The sequence below is a fragment of the Varanus komodoensis genome, unplaced genomic scaffold (genome assembly GCF_004798865.1).
Source record: "Varanus komodoensis strain SLA01 unplaced genomic scaffold, ASM479886v1 scaffold50, whole genome shotgun sequence".
Lineage (NCBI taxonomy): Eukaryota > Metazoa > Chordata > Lepidosauria > Squamata > Varanidae > Varanus > Varanus komodoensis.
This window is the reverse complement of record NW_025336088.1, coordinates 3,524,070-3,551,830: the sequence shown is the minus strand read 5'-3', so window position 1 is coordinate 3,551,830 and position 27,761 is coordinate 3,524,070. Positions and strand designations below refer to the sequence as shown.

Sequence of the window (27,761 nt, the reverse complement as noted above, 5' to 3'; positions counted from 1 at the left end):
TAATTGGGAACAGCAGGATTTCTTTATAAAATTATGCAGGGTGTGGAGAAATGGATCTAGAACCACAACTACAAGAAGAAACTGATCTGAAGTAGACCCAGGAGTGGCAAAAGGAGGTCATTCTTTACATAATGTATAATCAACGTACTGAATTCACAACCATGAGAAGTGGCAATATTCCCTAGCATTGAAAATCTGAAAGGGGATTCAATCTATTTATGGAGAATAGGTGATAAAAGACCCATTGTCCTGATAGCTAAATGGAACCCCCATATTCAAGGTTGCCAATCCAGAATTAACAGTACCCAGGATGAAAACAGCATAGCAAGTCTCTTCCCTTCATACTCTTGACTGTGGGCTTCCCAAAACACATGTGTTTGGCTGTTGTTGGAAACAGCTGGATTAAATGGATCTTTAGTCTATTACAACAGTACAATTCTTGTATTCCTACAGAACTCTTGGAATCAAAGACCATACACAAGGTATTACATGAATACTGGTTTTTTATTAGTTTGTCTGAGAATACTGTAGAAAGGACTCATAAAAATAATATTCACACTTTATCTTAGAAAGTTCTCCAGATGAAATATTTCTTTCTTATGTGTATACAACAAAACAAGAGCAAATCCAGGAATGAAAGGAGGGGGGGAAACAACACAATTCTATGTGAGACACAAAGATGTTTATGTAAAACTGATAAAGCTAACTGAGACCAACATTCATGCACACATTCTAAAAATTTGATTTCACAGATAATGGCAAACCCAAGCAATAGGATTTTTCACTACAGCTATGGATTAACCCATACATATGTCAGAAAATACAATTTGTGATAGCAATTCAGCTACTTTATTTTCTCAAAGAGCTTATTACTGTACATTAAAAATAGTTGGATTATTTTTGTTTGTCAATTTGACCCTTCTGAAATATGCAGCCTAAAGTGAAATAAAAACCCAGACCCCATCAGACAGTGAATTGATGTAAAATTGCCAGTTTAAGTTGGCAGGTGTTAACTTGTATAGTAAACAGAGCTATCTTGCATGGGTATTAGCTATGTCATGGAAGGCATTTGGTGGTACTAGTGGTCAGTCCTTCCCTTCCCCTAAGAGTTCCAGAAATGCTACATACACTTCTGAAAAGGGCTCATTCACTACTGTTCTTCTTTTGAGATTTTCCAGGCACCTATGCATGAATTGCCTGGATGGGCCTGCCCCGTTTTACCTTGCAGACCTCCCCCTCCAGCTCTGCAGACAGCATGCAATCTGCAGCCCTCTAACTGGGATCGCCTCACTGTGAGTGACATTTTGGCATCAGCAGCTTATTTTCAAATGCTCTCAGAGTGGACCACTGTGCAGTCAGAAGTTCTGCGTGTCTCCAATACTTCAGACGCTCTTTAGTACGTCACTTTCTCAGGACATGAATCTGAATGTCAGCGCTGTAAGGCTCAAACCAGGAGCACTACAGGCCAGGCACAGATCCCCTACTAATCCATCTGGTTTAATCCATACTAATCCATATACTGGTTGAGGAAGACGGCTGCAAGCAAAACACCATAAGAATTCTCCTAGCGCACAGAATCAGATAATGCCCAGAGTCCCAGTCCAATTCTGCTGCAAAACATTTCATACCCCTCAGCCTGTGCAAAGAGAGAGACCACCGGCTGGTCCCGCTGCACCTACAGACTGCCTGGTCACCTGCACCAGTACTTGGACCCATGGACTTGATGTGGAGTAGACCAGACTTCTTGCACCCACACTCTTGGAAGCAGTGGGCTCTACTGGGTGGGGAACATCTCTCTCCTCTTATGGCTTCTCTGCATAAGGCATTTATTGTGTGCCCCTCACTCGGAGAAGTTTGTGGGGCCTTCTCAACACAGCAATGTCCTCCGGGGACTCTTCCACATTTTCCAGTCTTCTTCACAGGTATTTTTTAGAGTGAGGAAAATAGGGTATTCAAATCGCAACAACCAGAACAAAATCCTAGGGAAAGGACAAAATCTCCTATATTGCAGCTATACCACACCACCACCTTGTGGTCGGTTACCCAAGTTCAAGGAAAGGCAGGTACAAACGACTGGGAAAAGCCCCACATAAAGGATGCATTTTCCCTCCACAGCCAAAAGGGAAAGAGCAGCCTCTGCACAGCAGCAGTTAATCCCCTCAAGCAGAGAAGCCCCTGGACAGTCCTATGCCTGGCCCTGGCCATGCACAGCCCTCAAACACAGGGCTCCACATGATCATCCATGAAAAGCCACTTGGTATGTTTGGGACAGGCACCCCATTTTCTTTACGACTTAAGGTCACTCTATACATTGCTTTAAATATTTGCTGGAATCCCGTTCTTGGGATTCCCCATTCCTTTTTCTTTGTGGAAGACAACTGTGCCTTGCTGGCCAGATCAGGATGCGGTAGTTTAACGCTCTGCTGCACAATATTTTCCTGAGCAAGCCAAAGGACCCAATCCTGCTGGTTCTGTTTTAGCCAATATGATTTGTTCCTCCTCCAATCCCTGGCTAGGGCTAATGCCTGCCCAAAGCAATTCCATTATGAGCCCAGACTGGGGGAACAAAGCACTGACAGTAGGAGCAACCCCCAGATATTCAAGTTCCAAGTACGTGCTTTCTCTACATTCAGTGCGTCACATCCCAAACAATGTTGGACAGTACAGAAGCAGCCTTTCCTAGCCTGGCACCCTCCAGATATTTTGGACTACAGCTCCCAGCATTCCAGACCACTGGTTATGCCAGCTGCAGCTGATGGGTATTGAAGTCAAAATACCTGCCGGGCACTGGGGTGGGAAAGACTGGGATAGAGAATGCTGCCTCTGAAAAGAGGAGCTCAGCTTGGTAAGAAGCCCTTTCTGTTTTACACAATTGCAAGAAAGAGTCAACAAGTACATTTAATGTACTCCTTTATCAGGATCAGGAAGCAACTTCACCAGGGAATGTGGATAGCTATAGGATGAAAGACATATTGGCAAACTCCCTTCATTTTACAAAGTCAACACTGGGCATGTTTTCAAAACAGAAGCAAATAGAACTGTGTATAAATAAGGCTCTTCTCTCCCAGTTGTGAAACAGTTTACAAAAAACCGCCCAGGGACTCTTAGCTGGGCCTACATATGGCCCTGACTAGTCCAAAAAAAAAAAAAAAAAAAAGCCATTTAGCCACATGCTTTCTGAAGATAGCAGGATGTCCAGCCCTGGCCTAAAGGGTCTCATCAGAACTACTGTGGGTAAAGAGACACTCTCAGCAAGGTTGTGTATACCTAGAAGGTGGAAAATGTCACAACGGAAGCAGACGCTTGTGGAGAATCACATGAAAATTGACTAACACACCCAAGGCTTTTATGAGCCCTGTGTGTTATTCTACAGGGCAACAATTTATACCCTCACAAATAATGTTTGCCAATTCTGTTTCAGAAAAGTACATCTTTGAGCCATGTTTGGGGCCTCAGCCACCCATACCAAAATAGTGTTTATACATTTTTGTTGAGCCCTGTGGAACAATAGCCACATCTTCATGCAAAGCAATTTACATCAACAGGGGTTGTCTTCGCCAGTTAATTTGCTCTGTCATCAAAACAGGAGCTAGGGTTCAAGGCTGAACATCTCTGCTGAAATTCAGCCTTTGCTTCTGTACATCTGGTTGCACCTTGTTTTGCTGAACCTAGAGATGGTACATCAGCCCTCCCCTATAATGTTGACTTCCCAGTAATGGTGTCTTCTCAGCAGAATGAACTGCATGGGGTCAAAAGAAGAAAACTGAAGGGAAAAGAACTGAACTGAAGCAGCAAATACTATGAAGAAAATCAACCATTTCTAAATAGTCCTCTTTGAAAAAGGACACTCATGTTCATCTCTTTGTCTCTGCGTATTTCACACGATGTCTAACTTTGCTGTCTTTCCTTTCCTGAGTATTTACAAGTGCCTTGCCTTCCAGATGTCTGAGGAGTAAAATTATTGGCTTGTCTCAAGTCAACAGAAGCCCACAGTCTAAATGTGCTTGAACCTTGGTGAACAGCTTACAATGCTAATGTCTTTGCCACTTTTCAGATAGGTGTATTGTGCTGAGATGGCTACTTACTTCTCTCAGAGAAGAATTACACTAAGATTCTGCTTCCTTCTCTGTGTTTGGACAACAAGCCCTGAGCAAAATCAGGCATCACAAGTTTATAATTGTCTAGAGCAACTAGTGCTTTCCTAAGATACAAGGTCATATGCCTACCCTGCACTATTAACCATGTCAACAGTAGTACTTCATTAACCCGAGAAAGGACTGGGAGGGCCAGGTGCTAGCTCTGGTCATCTCAAACTAGGACATCTGCCAGCAACTGCCAAGGCCAGGACACTGCAGACAAGCATACAAGCGGAAGGATGATTCTGCTGCTCTTTAAGTGAGGCGAGGAAGGGTAATGGATCAGGCTGCTGGTATTTATGCTTGTCTGGTCCAAGCCAGAGGCTTCCTGCCACCTGCAAACTGCAAGGGCTAACCCTGGGCATCCCTATTCCTTACTGGATGCCCAGACGCTTTCTCAGTACCTATCAAGGTGCCCTATACCTCCCATGCTTGTTTGCAGTGAGCACCTGTTCTTACTGGCAGCTGGGAGTGCTGTGGAACTGACTTCTGCTGGTGCAGAAAGCTTTGGGTTCCAAGGAGCTGGGGCTCAGTCACCCCTTTGGCTTGCACACAGCAGGTTCCTTGTCCTCTGCCATGTCTCCCATGGTGGCCAATTTGGGGCGGTACCCCAGTTGCTCAAATTGCCAAATATGCGCACAGCCTACAGCATTTGCCTACCCTCTCCCTCTTGTGTCTGCCGAGAGCGCCAAGTGCACGGAGCTGCCTGTGACTCACTGGCTAGGACCCAGCCTTGGATTCCAAGCATGCTGGCTCAAATACCAGGAGTTCTGACTGGGATATAAATATTGCCAAACTATGCAGGAAACTGGCAAGACCCAAGGAACTGCACAGGCCTGTATCTCTGCCAGTGCAGTCCCTTTTACTCACTCCACCTCTTTGCTCTCTCCCTGTTTGTGTCCCAATGTAGAAATGTCTTTGACATTTTGGATATCATAGTCCAATTTCCCCCCGCATCATCACTTGGCTGTCCTTTCTTTTTTTGCATGGCATTACTCCTTTCTTATTGTGCTGTACTTTCTAACAGAAAGCCTTGTGCTTCCCTTAGAAATTATTAAAAGCAGCAGTGATCTTTTAGATACACCACCCTGCTACTTTCTGAGAAATGTCCGAAATGCTTAACTCTCTAAGACTGGAAAGGGGATTTTAAACTTTTGGCATCAGCATCTAATGTTTCCATGTCCTTCCAGTGCACTGCTAAGGACACTGGGATCCAAATACCATGTTATTGCCAGCTTTTGATTTTTAGGAGGTTTGGAAGAGATGCTAGGAAAGTCTTCAGACTTGTTTAATTCCATTTTAAAATTCCCCCAGAACCCATCTGCACCATCTGGACTTCATCTTTGACAACAAGGAGCAATCTCATCTAAGATTCTGACCATCAAAATGTAATACAAAGGTACTTATTGATGATCAAGTTGCAGCCTGTGCTTTAAAGATGGTTAGCAATGCACGGCATAACTTATTACAGCTCACTGGGAGCGGGGGGGGGGGGGGTGTCACTTTTCTTCCCTCGCCCTAATAAAAACCTCAGATGCACTTACTAGTGCATTAGCAGAAGAGTATTCACCTTCTCCTTGCTATAATAAACTCCACTGTTGTTTGGAGGACAAGCTGATTGGCAACGGCCCTTTCAAGTCACAAATACAGTGAACCATCTGCATTCTTGGCAAGGGAGAGCAAGATGGACTTTATCCTGCCATGGTAATGCACTTGGGCAAAGCCCCTTCTGCCGCATGTAGTGGGGGGTGTCAAGGAAGCAGATGCATCCTCTCAGCTGGGCATCACAAACTGCAGTATAAACAGCCCTCCATGAGTCCCAATGCTGGCAAGAATCGGCAACGATCAGCGCAGAGGGGCATCTAACCAACCTGACTGGCTTAGTGTGGATTTCCAAGAGAGGAAAGAAATTGGAAAAGAGGTCTGGATTTTGTGGCCTGTATTCTTGTCTTCACCACCACTATCGTGTCACAATATGACATGGAAATGTCCAAGTAAGGCAAGTGCTTCAGACTGGTCACTGAGCCTTTAACTCTCCAACCAGCACAGGCACTGCAGTGGGGCAGCTGTAACTGGCACACCATGTTAACCATCAAGACACGACTATGAAGGATCTCCTGCCTCTTTCCCTGCTCCTTCTTCCCCAGTTTTGTTTCAGGATCTAAGCAGTTCCCCTATGGAGTACCCCATTCCTCCATCCTTGAATGGAAAAAAGTCTGATAGAGTGAGCAAAAACTTTTCCAAGAAAATTCTGAAGAACCTTGCTTTCTATCTGGAAAACAGATTATATCCTTGAAGAAGGAATGCAAATCTTTACCACCTGCCCACCAAATAAATGATCAACAAAATTTCCCAGATTACGAGAAAATCTACCTACCCTACTTACCTATCCTACTGTTTGTCTTCACATTTCTGATATAGCCCTTTCAATGTGGAAGTCAAAATTTCCCAGAAGGGACAATTTTATGTTAAAGTGCATTTGCTATCATCCTAAATGTCAGCTTTCAACCCTTGTACAAGTGTTCATTTTTCTGGGCTCGATGCAAACCCAGAGAAAAAGCTAAGAGTACCTTGTAAAAACTCAATATTGTCTGTATCTATTTTCAGTTTCTCAAGAGGGAGGAACACCAATAATATGCTTTAGCTTCCCCTTGTCTCTCTGCAAGCTAAACCTTACTGAGGATTCAAGCATCACTTGAGCTGGTTGAGTTTTGTTGGATCTTGGAATCCTGTGCAATATGTGCCCATTTAAAAAGAGCTGTCACATAATTGTACCATGAAGATGCAGCCAGAAGGAAGGAAGTGGACTTCTCATGCTGGCCTTTCACAAATCGCTGGATAGTAAAAACAAGCACCGGACCTCAGTACTCGTTGATCCCAAAGATGCGGACACCATGCAGCTGGGGTAGCTTGGGGATTAAGACGCTCATTAATGAGACAGTGTTGATGATGAAGTGTATCCGGTCGTATTTAGTGTAGAAGCTGGTGAGGAAATAGCTGTGAAGGAAAGAAGAGGGAAGAGCTGCATTATCTGTGCTTTCCCCACCTAGCCCTCCACAGCTAGCTCAGGCCGAGGGCAAAAACAGAAGAGCAAGAACCATGCCACTGTGTAAATGGGTTTAGCCATCCGTTCTTTTGCAGCTGGGGTGAGTGGCAGAAGAGCTGGGCTGATTGTAGGAAGAGAAACTCCAGAGAGGAGCTGATTCATGTGGCTGCTGAGAGCACGTGCTTTGCTACCAAGAGCTTCCTCCTGAAAGGGGTGAAGCAAGCAAGCAAACTGAAGTACAATGAAAAGCAGCTGCAAGATCAAGCACGCGCTCTTTCTACTCCTGCATCTAGCTGGCACAATTATCACAATAGTATACTCCTGTTCTTCCTTTTCCTGCTGAGAAAACGACAGAGGGAAGAGGAAAGGGAGTTGTTTGGAAAGTATTTCTTTAAATGATGCTGAAATAATTTAGAGTCTTGGTGGTGGCTGCTGGCTTAGCCTTAGAGCGCTCTAAGAGGCGGTTAGAGGAATTCAGGGAGGGCAAGTCATTCAATGGAGAGTTGGCCTTTTGGAATACTAGTTGCTGGGGAGTGGCAACTGGAGAGGGCGACTGCATGCTGGTGGGTTTGCTGGCTGCTGTGGGAAACAGAGATGCTGCAACAGATCCAGCATGAGTCTTCTTGTACTCGCACGCTTCATGAATTAAATTTAGCTTGTGAGTTTCTAGGTTCCTTGGACTCATCCCAGTTTCTACATAACAATCCACATGGGTTAATTAGCCCATGGGTTATCAGAGCTGCACCAGACTGGATGCAAACAGGGAGTGGGCAAGAGGTAGCCTGGGCAACCCATGGCTTGCTGTCCTGGGCCAGCTGTGGACATTTCATCTTTCCCCTGCTTTCGTATACAACTTGGCTGAAGGCTCACACAGTCCCCCTTTTTATCTCAGTGCAAACAGTAGCATTCAGTATACAATGGAGTTAGAGAATATAACTGCACTTTTCGAGGCAGACTTTACTACTCACAGGACAATCGGTGTGATTGTCAGGAATTTACGAGAAGCGGTGAATTGCACACCATAATCCATCTGCTCCCAGTGAGTGAGCAGCCGGGCTTTCCCTTGATCTGGAGTTTCGAATGGCGTTCCTTTCACCGTGTGTAAGAAAATGTACATGCTCTGGAAAAAAACACAAACATGGTTGTTTGGGGCAGCACAGGGGGGCTGCCTCTTTGCTGGAGGGCTTGCAAGCGCAGTGTAACAAACTTTAGAGAACCATCTGTCATTCATAACCCAAGAATAAACCATGGCTTCTCTCCATGGGTTGTTCATGACTAATAAGCCATGATTTGTTAATGCAGCTAGGTTCAGACAACACAACCGCCCTCATTTCAGCAATGGCCTGCAGGCAACCCTTGCATCATTGTGTTGTCTGAACCTATTCATGGTTGGTGAGGGAGCCTTTTCAAGTGCAGCACCCAACCACTCAGGGCACAGAGCTCCAGAGATCCACTAGCTCCTCTCCGTAAAGGCATTCTGATGAAGGCCATTTGATTTTCAGCAAGTTTCTATGGCATATATATTGTCTCAAGATACCTGACTCTGCTTGCATTTATATTTTTGCTCATTCTGTTGCCTTTATCTTCTGCCTGGTCTCTTAAATGTCTTATACAGACTTTTCTTTTTAAAAAATGGTTATACTTTCTGCCTTAAGTGTTTCAGTCCTTGCTTTCCTATTAAAAGAAATAAAACCAGAGGTGAAGCATTTTGAACATTCCAAAAAGCACAATACACTCTAACTTATGTTTTTCTACTATAAAATACTGCTCTAGAAAAAAAAATCCCCACAAGCTGTGGCTGATTTCCACAAAGATCAGTGCCTGAAACAGTAACGAGCTCTTCTTACATTTTCAAAAATGTGACAGGGAAAAAAGAGATTGGAAAGAAAACTGCACTGTTGGATCCTAAACATCATGGGCAGGGGAAATGCTGCCTTCCACATGTTGATCATTCCCATCAGCCCCAGCCACATGCCCAATGGTCATGGAAGTGTAGTCTACCATCTGGATGGTCACAGGTTCCTTACTCCTCAGTAGGCCTGATCTGAGAAGAAAAGCAGGAGTGCTGAAATGAGGACTAGCACAGAAGAAGCTGATTCCCAAATTGTGCTGCTAGGGGGTGCTATTGCCATTTCTACTAAGTCAGCCATGCTAAACAATTCAGACTTCAGAGGCTATGAAGCACACACAAGTGTGTAGCTGGCTGAAATCTGAGAGGCAGATCCCCCTTTTTTCCCCAGGCACACTCAAACACCTATTTTACAAAGGATGTGCAACGGTGGAACACTCTGCACAAGATTTCCTCCATGGCTCTCATGTCAAGGGTGAGCATTGTGCCGCACTTCCAGATGTGCCTGCATGACAGAGCGCACATGTGCTGGGGATACACGTGTGGCCCTTCCATGAGGCAGGAGATTTTGCAGCCCTTAAGGGCTGTGGCAGACAGAGGCATCTGACGCTTGGGGCCCAATCCACTACAAAATTATCTTAGAGAAGTTCCACTGAAATGAAAGGGAAGTATGATTGCCACACAGCTCAAGAAAGTCTGCAGAAAAGACTTCCCTGTAGATTGCACTGGAAGTTACTGGAAGAAGGCAGGGGACCTTCTTAGATTATCCACTTCTGGGGAGAGAACAAGCCAATCCTGGTTGGAAAGCCTGAAGAGGCAGTAGATTCCAGTAGTGTGCGTAAGTGGCCAAGTAAGGCACACACACACTCCCTGCAGGTGAGCCACACACACCTTCCTCCGTGGTAAATGAAACATGGCCGTGAGCCAGGCCTGCATACTTTAGACCTACCAGTCCAAACACAGCATGTGCCAGCCATGTACTGAGGCCTGCCGTGTGCCTTACCAGGCAACATTAGCTTCCTGCACAGGGGAAAGGCTTGGAGGAAGAACCAGCAAAATCTCTGAGCTGAAGCACTGCAGAGTAACTGGACCGGAGGTGCTCTGAGTCTTTTGGATGTTCTCACCAGTTCTAGTGAGTATCCATTTTGATTTCAGTTTCTCACATGCATGCAATGGGTTGATTCCAGCCCATGTCAACTTCCAATGAATAAGTGCAATTAACTTAGTCTGGTCAGACCCTCTGCACTAGGATCTCTATCACTTTACTGTAGTGTTTGTATCTACAATCAGGATGCATCAGGCCTACGCATCTTGTCTAACACACCTGCCTCTCTCCCTCTTCTCCTGTCATGTCCTTCTCTGGGATCTCTTCAGTGGCAACTGTCTAAAGATCAGGTTGGCACCTTCCTTCTTATGCCTCCATAAACAGGCTAACATTTTTATTCCAGCAGACACTTGGGAATGACCTGAGTTTGCACTGGGGTAATGTTATTGTTTTAAAACTAGGTAGTGATTTAATTTTAATATGTAGTTGATTTAATTATATTTTAATTTGGTAGTCTTTTGTTTTCTTTTGAATGTTTTAATTGTGTGAATTTTAATGTTGCGAGCTGCCCAGAGCTCTAATCTCTGGGAATAGGTGGGATATAAATATAATCATTTTAATTATATAGAAACAGGCCATAGAGTTGGGTGAGTTTACTTAATTAGGGGTATAATGCTATGCATGTTTACGCAGAAAAAAGGCTGGGACATGCTAGGAATTCAGGCCCTTTTTCTGTTTAAATGTGCACAGGATTATGCCTTAAATAACACCAGTTTCTACCACAGATTGTTCCTAGTCTGCAAAAGAGCACGCTATATCTTTCTGTGCTAATACTATTTTAGAAATCCTTCTGACAATATAGAACTGGACACTGCAATGATAAATGAAATATATCAGGGAGTAAGAAGCCAAAAGGCAATGTGGTCACTCCTAATTGTTTTACTGCTAAAATGGAAAAAAAATGCAGTTTGGGATTACCAGTCAAGAGCTGCTTTTTCCCCTGTGGTTCAATCTATCAGTGTGAGCACAGAGCATAAGCCAGCAGGCCGCTCTGCTTGCGCTGAGGTAGTGTCTAGATATTTGACCCCGCAGATCAGGGTGAACTGAGGCAGTTGGCCCCCAGAGATAGGGACCAGTTGGAATGGACCATCCGATGTGCTCCTACTGCAAAATCAGGGAGAACAGCTAAGGCTGAGTCCAAGACTGGCACACCACAGCCCCCTGCTTTTAACACTGTGCTTTTCAACGACCCCCATATAAACCCTACTTCATTAGCCTTCTATGCCCTACTCTGTTTATTATGTACTTCCTCTTCCTATCATACGTGGGAAGTTATTTTCATTATGATCATACATTTAGGAAGGGCTCCACCCACACCAAATATTATTAAATTGTATACAGCCAGATGCTGGCCCTGGGCACTTCCAGATGAAGCTTTAATGTGCAATTGCCTGGCTTTATTCATCTAATTTATGCTACATTTAGATGATGTCATCCACCTGCCACCTTCCTGGGTTTTTCCAACATGTCTCCTGTCTTCTATTCTTACTACAGAAAACAACTGTGGAATGTCTGCTGACACTAGGTACATTATGGGTCTAATGAACACTCAGAAGAACAAAGCATGTGTGTAGACCAGTTCAGATATAACTATCTTGGCTTAATAAATCATGGTTCATTAAACTGTAAGTGTTGGCACTTCAATCCTAGTCGGTTCAAACTAAGGGTTTATCATTACATTCAACCTGGGAAACTGGTTTAATCTCAATTTACTTGCCACCATGTGAAGCCTTTAATTTTGCCAGTCTGGATGTAATGGGAAACTGTAAACAGTTTCCCATTACATGACAGAAGCCAGTGCATATGGAGCGTGCACGGGGAAAGCATCCATTCTTGGCTTCGTAAAACATGGCTTCTGACAATGTGAGTTTGTATCTGAAGCAGCTTTGTGGTGCATGTGTCCATCTAATCTCTTCAAGAGAGTATGACTGAACACCAACTGCAAGAGTGGTAAAAATGGAACTGAGAAGTCTCCATTAAGGAGGAGGTGGGTGTTAAAATCAACTAAAGCCAAAAGGTTTGATAGAATGACTGCCTGCTAGACCTAACTGAGCGAGATCAAGAGATTAACAGATAGGCTAAAAGTATTTTTTGCCATCTAGGTACTGCTGCTTCAGATACTGAAGAACAGACCACTGTAAATCTGCCACCCTTGCCATTGACAACCTGGTGGATCTTTCTAGCAATCTAGCTGCGAGCTTTGGTCTCACACCTGGAACGGTGCCTGTTGACCAGTCCTGACATCAGATACTCATAGACGAGATGCAGGAAAACAGTTTCAAGTGCACCTGAACAAGAGCCATGCCAAAAAATGGCTCCAGGGAGGTGGTGTGCTTTGCAGAAAGGCAGGAGGCACCCACAGTCCTAATGGAGGTGATTGGGGAACATGCAGGAGATGGGGGGAAAGTAGAGCTCTAGGGACACGATCGGATTATGAGTTCCGGGAGACAGTGAACCTATTAAAGTACTGGTCTGTGCTTCAAGTGCATCTGAAAACGCAACAACAATGGCCCGTTCCTTCCCAATCATGCAGGAAGCACAGAGAAAGGACTGTGCTAGGGTCCCCTCCCTGTGCAAAGAACCATCTGCCTGCACTGCCAGAACCCGAGGCTGTTCAAGAGGGGATGACCAACCATATTGTGAATTAAGTTGGTTAGAGTCCAAACCACAGAGACGCTGAAGAAAGGGATACTGAGGAGGACCACGTGCAGAAGGCCGATTCCCAAGACGTAGGACAGCCAGATGCCGCGGCTGTTCATGACCCGCGTGTTGGGGTTCACTTCACTGTGAGCGGTGCCCACATTCATGTCTCCTGTTCAGCAGCCCTGAAAACAACAGAGTCACAAAGCTTTAGTAAGAATGGTGAAATAAAGAGATGCATAAATAAAGGTGTGATCTCTTTCTTACACTCAAGATTGCATCCTACCCAGGCAGACCCGCAAAAGGATTTGGAGCAGTTAGGAGTAAGCGAGGAAACCTATCAACCTGAGTTCCCCCACTTTCCTGCAGAATACATTTCTTGGGGGGGGGGGGCTGCATGTGGTTGCACAAGAGAGAGGAATGGGGGGGCCACCCTTCAGAAAGGTGGGCCACGGCTTCTGGCTCCAAGCAGTGATGCAAAAACTGTTTGCCAATCCCTCCTGTGTTCACATTTCCATGACTGGCCTGAGACCTAAACAGTAGCAGGATATTATGCAATTATCAATAACAGCCTGGAATTTGATGCTGGCCACAGAATTCAGCATGTGGTTTTCAGTGGTCCTTCTGCAACAGCACTGCCCAAAAGAAGTGAGGTGGGTGGCTACTAAGAACAGGGTCTTTTCTGTTGTGGCACCCCAGTTATGGAATAAAGTTTCCAGAAAGGCTCACCTAGCACCTATGCTATGCCCTTTCCAGCACCCCTGCAACTTCCCCTGGAATTTTAGCCTCAAATCTGTTGTATTAAATCCTTTACTGTATTTTTAATCTTTGTAATGCTTCTAGGTTTCACTTTGGTTTTCACTTTTATTTTATACAGTAAATATAATTAAACTTTTTTTTCTAACATACCTTATGCTGCATTTTATTTTTTTAACTGTTGTGATCTGCCAAAAGAGTTTTGGCTAATAGGTGGTATAAGATGTAATTAATAAAGAAATATTGAAAATTTATATTCCATTAACTAAAACTCAAATTCCTAGACCTTTGGGCAGGAAAGAGGGGCTTGGAAGAGCGTGAAATCTAGGAAGCCTAAGAGGGGAAAAATGAGATTTAGCCAGAAGAAGAAGAGGTTCAGTTGTTTTGCACACCTATTTGCCCCATCCATAACCAGCACATAGGAAAGAAACAGAGAGATAAATGTTGTAGATGTGCATGATTTATGTACATTGTAGACTCTCTCTTCTTGGTGCATTCTTTCTGTTTTTATTACTCGCTGAGCTCATGGAGCTCTGATCATTGCTCTGCTCTTGACAAGTTGCAGAGAATGAACTGCAGAAACTAAAGCAAAGTGAAGCCTGGCATAGGTACACGAAAGCCCTAAATGAACTTTTCTACATGAGACTATTCATTGCTATATCTATGCTCAGTGTTGTTACATTTCCTGCTTTCTACAGAGCAACCTCTAGGTGGCGCTCTGCTGCAGTGGGATAGCACTTATACACTGGGTGCGGGGGGGGGGGGGTAAGGGATTCCCTATGAGAAGCATTTGATTGTATGTTGGTCATCTTCCACTCATGGACACTGCGGCCCTTTGGTGGGTCCTTCACAGGAGGTCAGCATCCTCCAGGGCTTCCCCTGCATATTGCAGTCATTTTCATTGGTTGTTTAGAGCAAGAATAATGAAGGGATGCGTGTTAAAGGAGGGACAAGTGGGGATAATACAAGGGCTTAGTGCCATCGTGTGCTTGTGTAACACAACATTCAGGAAGGCAAAGAAAGCAGTGCTTGTGGAAAAGAACACATGGCGGCGATGCTCTCCCCCCCCATTCCAGCTCTGTAAAGAAAACAGATGAAGAAGCCCCTGTGAAGTACTGGGTTAAATGCTTCACTGCTGAGAAATCAAAGGAACTGTCCTCAAAAAGACCCAAAAGAGACACTGGAGGGTCCCTCCCATTGTACCTGCGCTCTTCGCAGAAATTTTCACAACAGTCCTAGCAGGGAGATGCACCTTGTTATCCCAGTCTGTTTGCAACTAAGTTGCAGCAGGCATTGCTTGTGGTGTCCTCCCACATGATGGGATTCCCAAGGCTCCCATTTTCAACACGCTTCCGCTCTCCACTGCAGATGTGTCCCAACACAAAGGCCGGGTGCAATCAGGCCTCTTGCATCATTTGACAATGTGGCCTCCAGGCTTTCACAATTTAATCTAGACTTGGGCTTGAACTGAGGTCAGACTTGCCCCAGTCAGCTCAAGGGAGAGAGCAGGAGAAAGAGCCTGCTTCTGCAGCTGCTCCGTCCTTCAAGTCCCATGTAATCTCGGATCCCAAAGGTTTGGCCTGCCTGATGACTTGCTGTCTGTGCAGCTGGGATGCAAATCAGGCACATTTTCCGTAGCTATTTATAGATCCTCTTCTGGATTTACCCAGCGAGGGTCCCTTACGGAGTGTATGGATCAGTCTGCTTAACCATTGGACCATTTGCCCATTTACATGCATTTACAGGGGATCAGCCAGGCATTATCCATGCGTCGGCAGGGTTCTCTGTATTTATCATATATTCTATATGTACTTTTTCTGCTTTGAGCTTCTGGCTGGTGTACTGAGTTTCCTTCATTCTTAAACAACTAAAAAGTAGTTCACTGATCAAACACTTTCATGGATTTTTGTCTCTGTGGTATGGATTCTTCTTGATCTAATAATTTGTATAGGGAGAAGGGGGACCTATCGTTCATTATTCTGTGGACACAGGCAGATGATACCCCAAACACATGCATTCTCAAAGGGACAAAGTTCCAAAAATGTGTTACAGCCAGCAAGAACCTCCCTTTGTTCTCTCGAGGTGAAGCCAGCCCATGAATCAGGTAATTAAAAAGGCACTGAATTTCTCCACGGGCTCAACCTACCCCTCATTCATAAACAATTTACTTGCAGAGACCCCAGTTCTAATTCTAGAACTCTACAAGTAGCGTGGTCTTTGGTTTAAAAGAGGAATGAAAACAGACAAAGAAGACCAAGCTATCAAAATTAACAACCTTTTTGAGATTTTATGACACTTGTAAACATCTACATGAGGATTTTTTTTAAACTGATGGCTACAACACAGTGGAAACACACATCCCTAAAAGGTAGAGTGTGAAGACAAGAGACAACATCTAGGCTCAGCCTTTTTAGCTTTGTGACTATGCACAGGAGCAGGGAAAATTTTAATGGCTTTCCTCCAGTCTAGGCTGAGGTTTCAAAGTTGGGGTTGCATGAAATACTAGAAAGCAACCATTTGAGTAGAGAACAAAGGTCAGAGTATTGATTCTTTCTGTGTGAAAGGGATGGAGACATCCAGAATGCATTCCTGATGGAAGCTTTAGTGCTTAGCTCTGCTATGCAGTCAACAGAGGACTTATACAAATTATGCAAGGGTTTCAATACCTTTCAAACTTGTCAGGCTTTAAGTCTGCTCACCTCCTCTGCACAGCAGTATAAACACATTAGAGTCAAACTAGATAAGGCAACACCACTTTCTTGTTTAAGCAGAGCTGGGAAGGGGAAACAAGCTTTCAAAGGGGGCAGGTGATCTAAAACCTGCAGAAATGCCTTCTTGGGCAGGATTTTTTTTCCAGTCAAGCACTGATACCAGGATTGTCTTCAACTGGGCAAACAGTACATGAGAATAGGGGCAGTGGGTGTACGATGCAGGTGTGGGGTGGACTGAGCACACTCTTTTGCTATTAAAGTCTGGCTCACTCCCCATTTATTTATTGAACCAGATTTAAGAATTGCTTAGAATTTAGAAATAATTTTTACTTTTCTAAGTGATGCACAAAAGCACATCTTCATGCAGAAGACAAGATTATCTTCCTGTGAATGTGTGTTGGAAAACTTAGAGCTTCAGTAGCAGAAGGGTTGATGCCTACATCATTTGGAGCGGCAGGGCATTCCAGAAGCAGGCCCTGTGACAAGAAAGAGCCTATTTCGAACGGTGATGGACTGAGTCCCTGAAATCTTGGGCAGCATAAGAAGAGCTTCCCAAGTGGGATGGTGTAACATGGTGTCCTACAACAGTGAGGGGTAGGAATTGATGGCCTTCATGGCCCCTTCCAACGCCACTATTCTATGATGAGCAAGCAAGCTAGTTGGATCTCTTCTATACATTGCTCCTGAGTTGTTTAGAGATGTATAAATAAATACCAACACTGTAGTAGGGGCTCTGAAAATCATCAGACTTGGTATCCTTCTGGGTAGACTGGCTGGATGGGCAGCTGGAGGCACAGCACTGCAAGTGGCCCCACTCCTACTTGGATGGCAGCTTCCAGAAGGTGCCTTCAAGATGGTGCCAGGGGAATATTGCTCTCTGTTTTGGCAGTTCCACAACAGAGTCTCACAGGGCTGAGTTTTTTTCCTCTTGCTCTTCAACATCTACATGATTTTATTTATTTATTTATTTATTTATTTTATCAATTTATATCCTGCCTTTTTCCTCAAAGGGCTCAAGGCAGCTTACATCATTCTCCTCCTCCACTTTTCCCCACAACAACAACCCTGTGAGGTAGGGTGGGCTGAGAGGCTGTGACTGGCCCAAAGTTACCCAGTTGGCTCCATGGCCGAGCGGGGACTCGAACCCGGGTCGCCTGAGTCCCAGTCCCACACTCTTAACCACTGCACCGCACTGGCTCTCAACATCTACATGAAACTCCTAGAGAAACACTGCACAGCACCCAGGGAGCTTCAGCTATTGGGCATGTGGAAATCTAACGAATGAATGAATGGTGTGGGATGAAATGTCAACAATAAGCAGATGACACCCAGCTCTACCTCTCCTTTCATCAAATGCAGGGGAGGCAGTGGCTGGGTACAGTAATGGGGTGGATGACAGCCAATAAACAGGTTCAGTCCACAGAAAATGGAGGAACTCTTCATAGGATGCTCTAAGCAAAGTACAACATGTTCCAGCAAGAGGTTACACTCCTCTTAAACAATCAGGCTGGATTTGCTCTTGGTCAGCCTGATCATTGGAGGTACAGTTGGACTTGATGGCCTGGTATACCTCTTGTCAGCTTCAGCTAATATACCATCTCTGTCCTTACCTGGACAGAGACAGCCTAGCTGCAGTCATCTATGATCCTTTAACTTATCTGGATTGTGTTATATGTGGAGTTGCCAGAAAGTGATCCAAAGACTTCAGCTTGTTCAAAATAGTGCAGCAAGATTGTTAACAGGGACTGGTCTTTCTGCTAGTAGTTTGTCATTGGCACTGGCTTCCAGTCTGTTACTGGGCCTGACTCAAAGTGCTGGTAGTAATTTTCAAAGCCATTAATGCCATTAATAATCAAAGCCAAAGGTATATCTTCCATATATACCTGCCTGGCCCCAAAGACAGTCTACAGGAGCCCTCCTGAAGGTGCCCCGGCCCAAGGAGGTAGGGTGGGTGGTTATTAAGGAAAGGGCTTTTTCAATGGTGCCTCCCTGTTTGTGTAAAATCCTGACCCAGAGAAACTTGCCTGTCACCTACCTTGTAGTCTTCAGAACCAGATTAAGCCCTTTTTACCCTCCCCAGTATTCAACCCTCCAGTTTCTGTTGTTTTTAAATCTTCTTATATTTTAAAACCATTACATTGCTGCTGTTTTGGTTTTTTTTTCACTTCAGTTTATAGTTTTCCATTGTATTATGTGTTGTCATGCTGTATTTTATTACTTTTTTATGGATCACACAGAAGGCTCCATATAGAAAACTATTACATAAATACTGTGAATCTTGATATGGTCACATACAGGCACCATTCAGACATCCTCTTTAGCATGAGGAGAACAAAACACAGAAAATATGACATTTCTGCCTAACATTACACAGTTTAGTGCTATGTCTGAACGTGATGACTGAATGCAGTGTGCAGATCTGGTCAGCATATTTAATAAAAATAAGAAACTGGGAAAAGATAAGAGGAGGCAACTACGATTGTCAAGCAGCTGGAGCACTTTATTATGATGCACAATTGGGGAGTTTGTTTACTCGGAAGGCCAAAAACAACATTCCTGAAGTGGGAACAAGATGGGCCTGGCAGATAATGAATGCCGGGAAGCACAAGTAGTCTATCAAAACAACTCAATGAAGCTGATCAGGACAAGGAAGCACCTGATCATGCAGTGCAAAAGCACAGAATCACAATTTAGCCGTCAGCTTAAATAACTTTTTAAAAGGATTAGACGAACATTGCGGTTGACTGGGCATCCTCAATGCCTGAATCCATGCTTTGGGGCAGTAATAGAGGTCCAAGTTGTTCAGAAGCTTAACAAAGGCAGAATACCTCCAAGTACTGATATATTCCATTTAACCATCATTATTAGTAGCCTGTGATACAACTGGAAAAGAGGGAGCCATCTTAGTTGGCTTCCTTAGCAAAACAACAAAGGATGTTGTGGCACCTTAAAGATGGATAGATGTATTATGCAAAAGCTAACCTTCCTCAACCCAGAAGAAGGGAATTTGCCAACTGTACAGCAGCACGTGTCTCTCCCTCTCCCCCACCTTAATCCCTCTGTGCCCTCATTGTGTTCATGGCTCCCAACTTAGAAATTTGAATTTCAGCGGCTCTACTTAGGGATGCCAATTTTTTGTTCTCAGACTGACGGGTATCTCTCATTCTGCCACCTGCTCATTGATGAAATTGGAACTTCAGTTAGGAATGTGCAAGAACTTCACTGCACTTGCATCAATGCACATTACACTAATGTGAATGTGTGCAAATCTCCACCTGCAAGGTAAAAACTGGTCTGTAAGTCTGTGTAACTCAGAAACAGCCAGTCCACTATGGAATCTGCAGGCTGGAGAATCCGTATTATCTGACTCTGTTGCAGCTTTGCAGACATCCCCACTCACTGCTCACCACAGATATGAAGTGAGCCTTACAGTCCCAACTTCACCAGCTAGGATTTTCACTGAACTGACCTACAGTTTCAAGCACCATTGACAGATCTGAAAAGAGGTGGCCATGTTAGTTACAGCAAAAAAAGGGGAAAGAGGCCAAGCTTTCCTTCCCCGCCTCCCTCCTTGTCAGGACCCCAATCCAGCACAGTGGAGGAAGAAATGTCTCTCTTTCCCCCCTCTCCACACCTCCAATCCTCTGGCGTCCTTCCACCACCGTGAGCCATTGGAAGAGCTGGTTATTCCAGGGCTACTGGCATCCAAAGCAGCAGGCGAAGCAAGTGAGCAGATGGGAAGGAAGGGGTTTGAAAGCTCTTCAGCCAAGGAGGGCAGGGGGAGGGATCAACCCCCCACTGTATTTCTGAGGACACTGTCAAGGGCATAATGCTGCCCAGTTGAGCCAGGATTTGTTTTAGGAAAGACTGAGTCAGTTTGGAAGGAAATTCGTTTTTCAAGCATGATTGAGGAAAAAGACCAATTGCTACACAAAGATGGCAAAGCAAAAAGGGTACTCTCAGCTGATCTTCCAAACCACGAGGAAGCATGAGGAAGGAGGGTTGAAGTTGTGTATGTTCATGTCAGTTTAAACCAGCACCTTCAATTATAAGCAACTGCTTCATTTCAAGCCCAGCCAAGGTTTATTTAACCAGGGCTCTCTACTCTGGAAGGAGCTCTCCAAGGTCTCAGGCACAGCCCTGCCACATGTTCCTAAATGATAATGAAATATGAAAACCAACTCGGTCTGTGTTTGTGCATGTATGCCACTGATTTTTTTTAAAAAATAAGCTCCTTTCCATCTGGAGCAGATGTGGAGATTAAAAGATTTAGAAAGCAGGATAACTTGGTTGTGCAATATAATTTATGGTTCTATCCACAGAAGTGCTGTTTAAGTAATCATACCAGCTGGAACATATCAATTTAAGGAGGAGAAGCAATATCCAAATGAACATCATTTATGCCTTCCATTTAAAGAGTTACATACCTTTACACCCACTACTCCTACTGAAGTCACTTGCTGATCAGATTAAATAGGACAAAGGAAAACACTTAATCCATATTTGCAAGTCAGAATATATGAAGCATCAAGACTCACTACTGGCTTGGTTTTCCCCTTTTCTTCTGTGCCTTTCCCCTGTTCCCTTGATGGGCAAGATGCTGAGAAATGGAAAACTGTGTCTACCCCTTAAAATATTTCTTTTTGGAAGCATGAATGATTGATTCAAATAATGGTCTGCAACATGTAGGATCAAAAAGGACTTTTCACCTCAGCTACAGATTCATGATGTTATTGCTATTGTACTGTCCCTACAGTATCTGATTTAGTTAACTTTCTTTGGAAAAAAAGAATTTTCTTCAGTCTGGCATTTCTTATTTTAAAATCTGCTTTACAAAAACCAAACCATGCTCCCTTCTACACAAGTCAGACTACCCTGGAAACCAAGCTACATGGTTATTCTCACTTTGTTGTTAATGAAGAGCAACTAGAGAAGACTCCCGTCTTGAATGAAAACCACACCCTTTCCCCATTCTCCTCTCAAAAAGGACCGTCTCCTGTTTTACATTACACAAGGAGGAAGTATAGCAGGCCCAACCAGCCACTTCCAACCAGCCATGCCTGATAATACTCATTTTTTAAAATTTTTACTAGTTTTTTAAAATTATTATAAGCCATTCCGAGACATTAGTGGGGGACAGGTTAGAAAGGCTTTTAATAAATACCTACATAGATACACAAAATAATGACTACAATCTCTGTGACTGCATTTCCTTGTTAAGCAAGTTACGTAAAGCTGCTCATCACTGTGGTTTGGGCCTGAGAAAACCTTTTCTCCATGATCAAAGAAGCTAGAGCACAGGTTCCATTTCAGACTTCATTGGGATGGCTGTGGCAGAGACAGAGAGGTTGCAGGAGGTGGCCAGGGAGGGGGCCAGATTGTGGCAACAGCCCACTTCTAGATATATTTAAGTTGCAAGCAAAATATATAAAGCTACAGCATATTTTTCTAAAGCCTATGTTGCTAGGAATAAGGAGGCAATAATGTTAAACATTCCTAGAAACATGAAGTCTTGAATAGATGCACAAGCCAGAGGGAACAAAACTTACTTTGCATGAGAAAGTGTGAATGTTAAAACATCTGACATGGTGAAACTCACTATGTAGAGCACGCGAACACTATGGCTGGCACTAGAGCAGCATGTCTGATGAATGGGCTCCTGTCTTGGGTTACATTAGCAGGCAACTACAAGGACAGATGATTCAAGGGATTTATTAACTTTGTACTGAAGCATAAAATGATGACAGGCAAGGTTGAATCCATGCCATTTTTCAATACATGCATATTTCTTTGTTTATAATCCTCCACCTTCCCCAACTTGGTGTCCTCCAGATGAGTTGCATCAGGATTTTCATCACTCCAGCCAGGAAAAGAAAATGGTTATGAATGATGCAAGTTATATAGAATATGTAACTATTATATAGGCCTATTTACATAATTGATCCTGTGCATGGTTAGTCAGAAGTCACACTGGGTTCAATGGGTCTTATTGAAGGTAACTGGCTATAGGATTGTAGCCAAAAGGTGCAATCTTATGCAAATTGAGACAGGGGAATGGCCCGCAATTCCCAGCATGCCCCAGACAGCACAGCAGACTGGGGCATGCTGGGAGTTGTGGGCCATTTATCTGGTTAGACTTACACAAGATTGAGCTTTAAATAACTGAGTTCTCTAGAAATAGAGGTACTGATGCATAATCCACATGTAATCTGAAACATGGTGGAGAGAGACATGCCCCATCCTTATTCTTTAAGTGCAAAAAGCCCTGAGCAAAAAACTGATTCAAGGGTTTGCCTATGCTCCTGTTCTCATATTTTGGTTTCACTGAGCTCCTAAACTCACCAAGTTAATTTGCTCAAGTTGCCTTCCAGCTAACTGCAACAAAAGTCAAGGCTATCAAGAGTGAACACTGGATGGTTTACCTTGGCCAGAAACTGAAACTGTGGAATCTAACATTTATTCTTCTTTTATTTGCTTAGCAAACAATGTTAAGGAAGCGCCCCCGCCTGATTTCTAAGTCATATTTTCTATGACCCGAGGGAAGAAGCTTGTTCAACAGCTTTAGTTAAGGAGTGAGGTAGTTGTACTGACACAGCATAACTGTTTTAGTGGAATTTAAATTAGCCTCGAGCATGCTAATTGAAAGTTGGGACACAAGTTTAAACAAACTATCTGCATAATTGTGTTTTAAAGAAAGTTTATTCATTCAAAATTGACCATATTATCACAGCATATTAACTTGCAAAGAGTTAGTTAGGGCGGCGAGCCAGTACATACCACCCTAAACCACATTTAAAGGCTCTGTTTAACCCAAGTGTGCTACCAAGTGGGAGACTGGGCTGAGCATCACTGGAAGAATGTATGAAGGCTGGAGCTCAAGGCAGCAGGGCTGCCTGGGAAAGGCGTTGAGCATCCCTGCAAGTCTGAGCAGGCAATGCAAAGCACTATCAGCATTTTCCAACCTTGGACCCCCAAAGGTTGCTGCACTACAGCTGCAAAAATTACTACTGCAGCTGGCAAGGGCAATTGTCGGCAGTGATGGGCATTAACAGTGCAACACTGCATCTGAGGAGACAGTGTTGGGAAGGACCAGTATCAGCCCTTTCCCACTTTCTTCTTCCAAACACTTGTAAGCCTGTATGAGCATGGATTTAAAGAACTACAAAATGTGAAGGATGGGAGGCATGTCATCTGCAGAGCCGGCTGGAGCCAGGGGTCAGACTAGATAGCCCAGGAGACCCCTTCTGACTCGCTCTGTTTCTATGTTTTGTAGGAAGAGGGGGTGGGAAGGAACAGACAGAAACTGGGAATAGAATATAACCACATTTGTTCACAACATGTATTAGTTTTTGCAGTTGTCAAGTGGAATCAAATTACATGAAAGGATTCATCAAGCAATGGAATCTTCCATCACCACTTGTTAGATGACCTGCCAAAACAGCAGCAGCAACAACGTTGCCTTGCTCAGCTGGTGGCAAGTTAATTGTGTCAGTACTGCCCAATTCCATTTCTAACACCCCATCTATTTATCCTGGTAGGCCCATGCAAACAGGCTTAGAGGCAGTGCAATGAACTGCCACACTTTGGGTGAAGGTGGTGATGCAATTTTTCCATAATATGTCTTCATGAATTAAATACTCCTCCTTGCAATTAAACAAGTAGCAATTCAAGGGGAAAGGTTCTAGGACAATCTAGTCCCTGATTTTCTCCTTGCATGGAAATCTTCTGTTAGTTTTTACACAGAGGAGCATTCAAATGATATATCCTCTACCACCTCATTTTACTGCATGAAAACATCCAGTCTAGCAGAAGAAACCAATGAAGGAGAGAGGGCTGCTATACCCAAACCCACCCTCCATCTCCCTTTTCACAGTGGTCTGAAAACTATACAGCAGTGTTTGAACTGAGATGTGATCCAAATAGGGCATGGTAAGAAAGACTGTGACCAATCTTTTGCTTATGAAACTCCAAGAAATAGTTCCCAAAATAACACTTCTGCCATGTATAGCCAACTTTTGTTCTGTTTCTCTGTCTGCATCCAAATAAGCAGTCATGAATTTGCAATGAGGCTCCCCTGCAGTTTCTTTAAATCCCCCACCTCCATTATTGCTCAAGGGTTTAGGGTTAAAGATGTTGCACATAAATTGCAAGCTCTGTCTCTAGTTTCTTTTTCCACATTGCTATTTATCTAGAACATAGTTTGTTTTGGACAACCTGCCTCACTTCCTTCCAAGCCTTTTGCTCTTAACCTCTTCATTGCTATCCTATAAATTATACTCTGAGTTCCCTTTAAAAGCAGGTTTTTGTTTTGGGTATTTTGGACAAGGACATATATAATGATGCCCCTGTCAAACAAAACAAAACAAAAACACCCCCACCCCTTTCCTATCAAAACTGTCTTTTAAAGGGATCCTAGCTTACTGCATATGGAACACCTCCCATATGCAGCCCTCCCAAGGGCACCCCCTGCCCACCCCACACATAATGCGATCATGTTCTTCTCATTCTCATAGCCACAGTCTCGGAAACAGTATTTCCTTTCAGGCATTTAGAGTGATTTCTGTCCCCTTCTTGTCCTAATCCCTCATGCTTTTTTGCCCAACTCAGCCATGGAGTTCACTGGGTGACTTTGGGCAGATCACAGACTCTCAGACAAACCTACCTCACAGGGTTGTTGTTGTGAGAACATGACTGAGAGGAGGAAGAGACTTATGTAAGCCTTCTAAAGTTCCTTGGAAGGAAACAGGCAGGATATCAATATATGAACAAACAAACTCTTATATTCCTTCTCTCCATCATTAAGTCAGATAGACCCAAAGTGCAATTCTGGAGTTTAAAAAAAATGACTCACAATTCTCAGACTCTAAATTTAGTCATGAGCTCTGACACACTGAAAAGGAGCAGTGCGTGTGTGTCTGTCTGAATGCACCCAACAACAGCTAACCTTGCTTCCCCTTGGTTATAACCCTGAATTTTTTTACTCTCTCTAGGCCCAATGGTACGATCCGGGAAAATGAGAGAAACTTTACTCCCAGCTTCTGAGATGCCGTCATCCTCCTTCCTCATCTAAACTTTAAACCACCCACCAGCTTCGCCAGGCAAGACATCACTTTTGCGATACAAGCATTCACACGTAACCCGTTCCTTTTACGAAGAAGACGCGCGCCCCTTTCGCACAACAGCTCAGATTCATCCAGGACTCCCTTCTTCGGAGCAGCCTTGCACGCTCCCTTGCCACATCTCTTTATCCCCCCCGCCGGGCACGTCCCCTGAGTCCAGATGTTAAACTTTCTTTCTTACCGCCTTGCATTTCCCGATGTTTACTACCCGACGCAAACACACACACACACACACACACACAGCCCTCCCTCCGCCCCCAGCTGTGCTTTCGGCTCGCTTTCATCCGAAAGTCTGTCCGCTCCGCTCGATCCGACCTCACTTACCTTGCAATACAGTCAGGAACCAGGCGGCCCTCTTTGGCCCTTGATCTGGATTGCCTGGAAGGGCGCGCGTGGGGGTACTTTCTCTGCTTCGAAAACCCCCCGCCGTTCACACTCTTCTCGAGAGCTGACAACACAGCAAGTAGCTGTTGCAGCGCCTCCTCTCCAATACATCATCAACAGCGGACAGTAGGGCATCTTGGGAAATGTAGTTATTCGGGCAGCGACAGACACTCCCGAAACTCCCATTTTATTTATTTATTTTTTTAAAGACTCTGAGCTGCGGAGTAAGCTATTTTTAGTCCCGCGTTCCTTGCAGGCGGGGACTCAGATGACTGTACCTCGTTTCCTCAAAAATAAATAAATAGTTCCACGTGGAAAGCTACACATGGCTCCGACATGCTAGTTTTTTTGTAATGCACAGGGGATTCGGTAGTTTGTTCATTGTTAGGCGAAGATCCATGGGCCTCTGAGCCCGAGTCTATTTCCCTGTGGCCTGGATGATTCTTCCCTGAATCATAAGTGTCCATTGGTACCTATGGAAGATTTTTTCCCTCTTAGATTAGTTGGCACGCAGATTTCCAAGAGGGCAATTTTCAAAGGCGCATAGACCTGGGAAACGAGTCAACTCTCCCTGGATACTGTAAAATGCCTCCTTCAATGCCCTCTGTATAGCAACTGAATTTAGACAAAATTATTTCCATTGGCGCCAGTGTAAGGATTGTTAAAAGCTTAATTGTCATTTAGTGGAGGGAGGCATATTCAGATCGCAGTTCTTCCTCCCTATGTAATGTGGCCCCAGGAAATCCCCTTCAGCATGGAAAGGACACTTGGAGGGGAAAAAAACGTTTATTGGTGTTAACTGAAGCTTCCTTTCCTGGCTTCAGTGCTGTGGGTGGGTGAAAGCAATTTTCCTTTCCAATCAATCCTTCAAGAGGGAAAAAGTAAACTGGAGAATTGGGCACCCAAGAAAGAGAGATCAAAAAGAGGTGGTTGCCCTTCTGGGCAGATGGTCTTTTAACAGGGGCCCTGAGTTTGTGTTTGATACAGCTTCAAATTAAATCAAATCAAACCCTTTATTACAGCCAAAGACCAGCAGAAGATACAGCTTCTACATTCCTGATATGTTAAAGCAACGTTTTTTGTCAAATCTGATAAAAAGAAGAAATATTCTCAACATGCGCAATTTGCGGATTTGGGTGGGAAATGGGAAATTAAGTAAAGATTAGCACTCATCCATTTTTTGAAACTCCTTTTTGGTGCAAAAATTGTAATATTCAGCTGGGGGGTGGGTGGGAGAATTTGTGACAAAGTTCACCAGCCACTTATACATTTTTAGCAATTTCCCCATCATTGCAAAATGATAGGAATGGCAGAGGAACACTTGGTTTGGTATGATCTGGGACAGGATATAAATGCATGGAAGAATTTTTAGGAGATGGTAGAGGCTAAACAAATTGGGTGGCTTTGCCATCTGTAAAACTTAAATAAGGTTTAGTAAGTATTTCTAAATGTGCACCTAAATTAACGGAAGACAAATTTTATGCAGATTTATATCTTTTTGGAATGGGATCTCAATTTAGTACCTAGCAACCCCCTGGTTTGTTGGATTGTTTGTTGTGTGAGTGTCACTTCCTACAGTCTGAAATGATATAGCCCAGGTGCTAATTTACCATCTCAGTGAAAATGCAGTATTTGCCATCAGTGGTTAGAAATAATGTGCTGCTCAGAATCCCAGTAGTTTTATAAACGTATGGTGCACTTCTGAGGCAGAATTGCAAGCTACAAGGTGGGTGGACATGAAAGGCAGGCTTGGTTGAGCACCTGCCAAGGGTACACATCCCAGGATGGATCCACTGACAAGCCCCCCCCCCCCCCCCCTTCTCCTCACCTTTGGAACCTGCTTGTTCACATGCCTTGTGTTCTGGCATAGACAACAGGGATGGTGAGAAGGAGCGCCGTGACTGCCAACTTGTTCAGTGGCATTCTGCTTGTCAGTTAAGCAAGCAATGTGGTTGGAAGGCAGGCTCACTGTGGGAGGAAGTCCACTAAGGTTATCTTGCACAAGGCCCTCCAAA

At 44.1% G+C, this 27,761-nt stretch overlaps 1 protein-coding gene across 1 annotated transcript; it reads right to left on the bottom strand.

Moving 5' to 3' along the window:
* Positions 1-485: 485 nt before the first annotated feature.
* ORMDL3 (ORMDL sphingolipid biosynthesis regulator 3) lies at positions 486-25,823 on the bottom strand. Its single transcript, XM_044447088.1, has 4 exons — positions 25,687-25,823; positions 12,770-12,961; positions 8,151-8,302; positions 486-7,133 (listed from the first exon to the last, which is right to left on the bottom strand). The coding sequence occupies exons 2-4, from the start codon at positions 12,941-12,943 to the stop codon at positions 6,998-7,000; spliced, it is 462 nt and encodes a 153-aa protein (XP_044303023.1). The 5' UTR covers positions 12,944-12,961; positions 25,687-25,823; the 3' UTR covers positions 486-6,997.
* Positions 25,824-27,761: the final 1,938 nt, after the last annotated feature.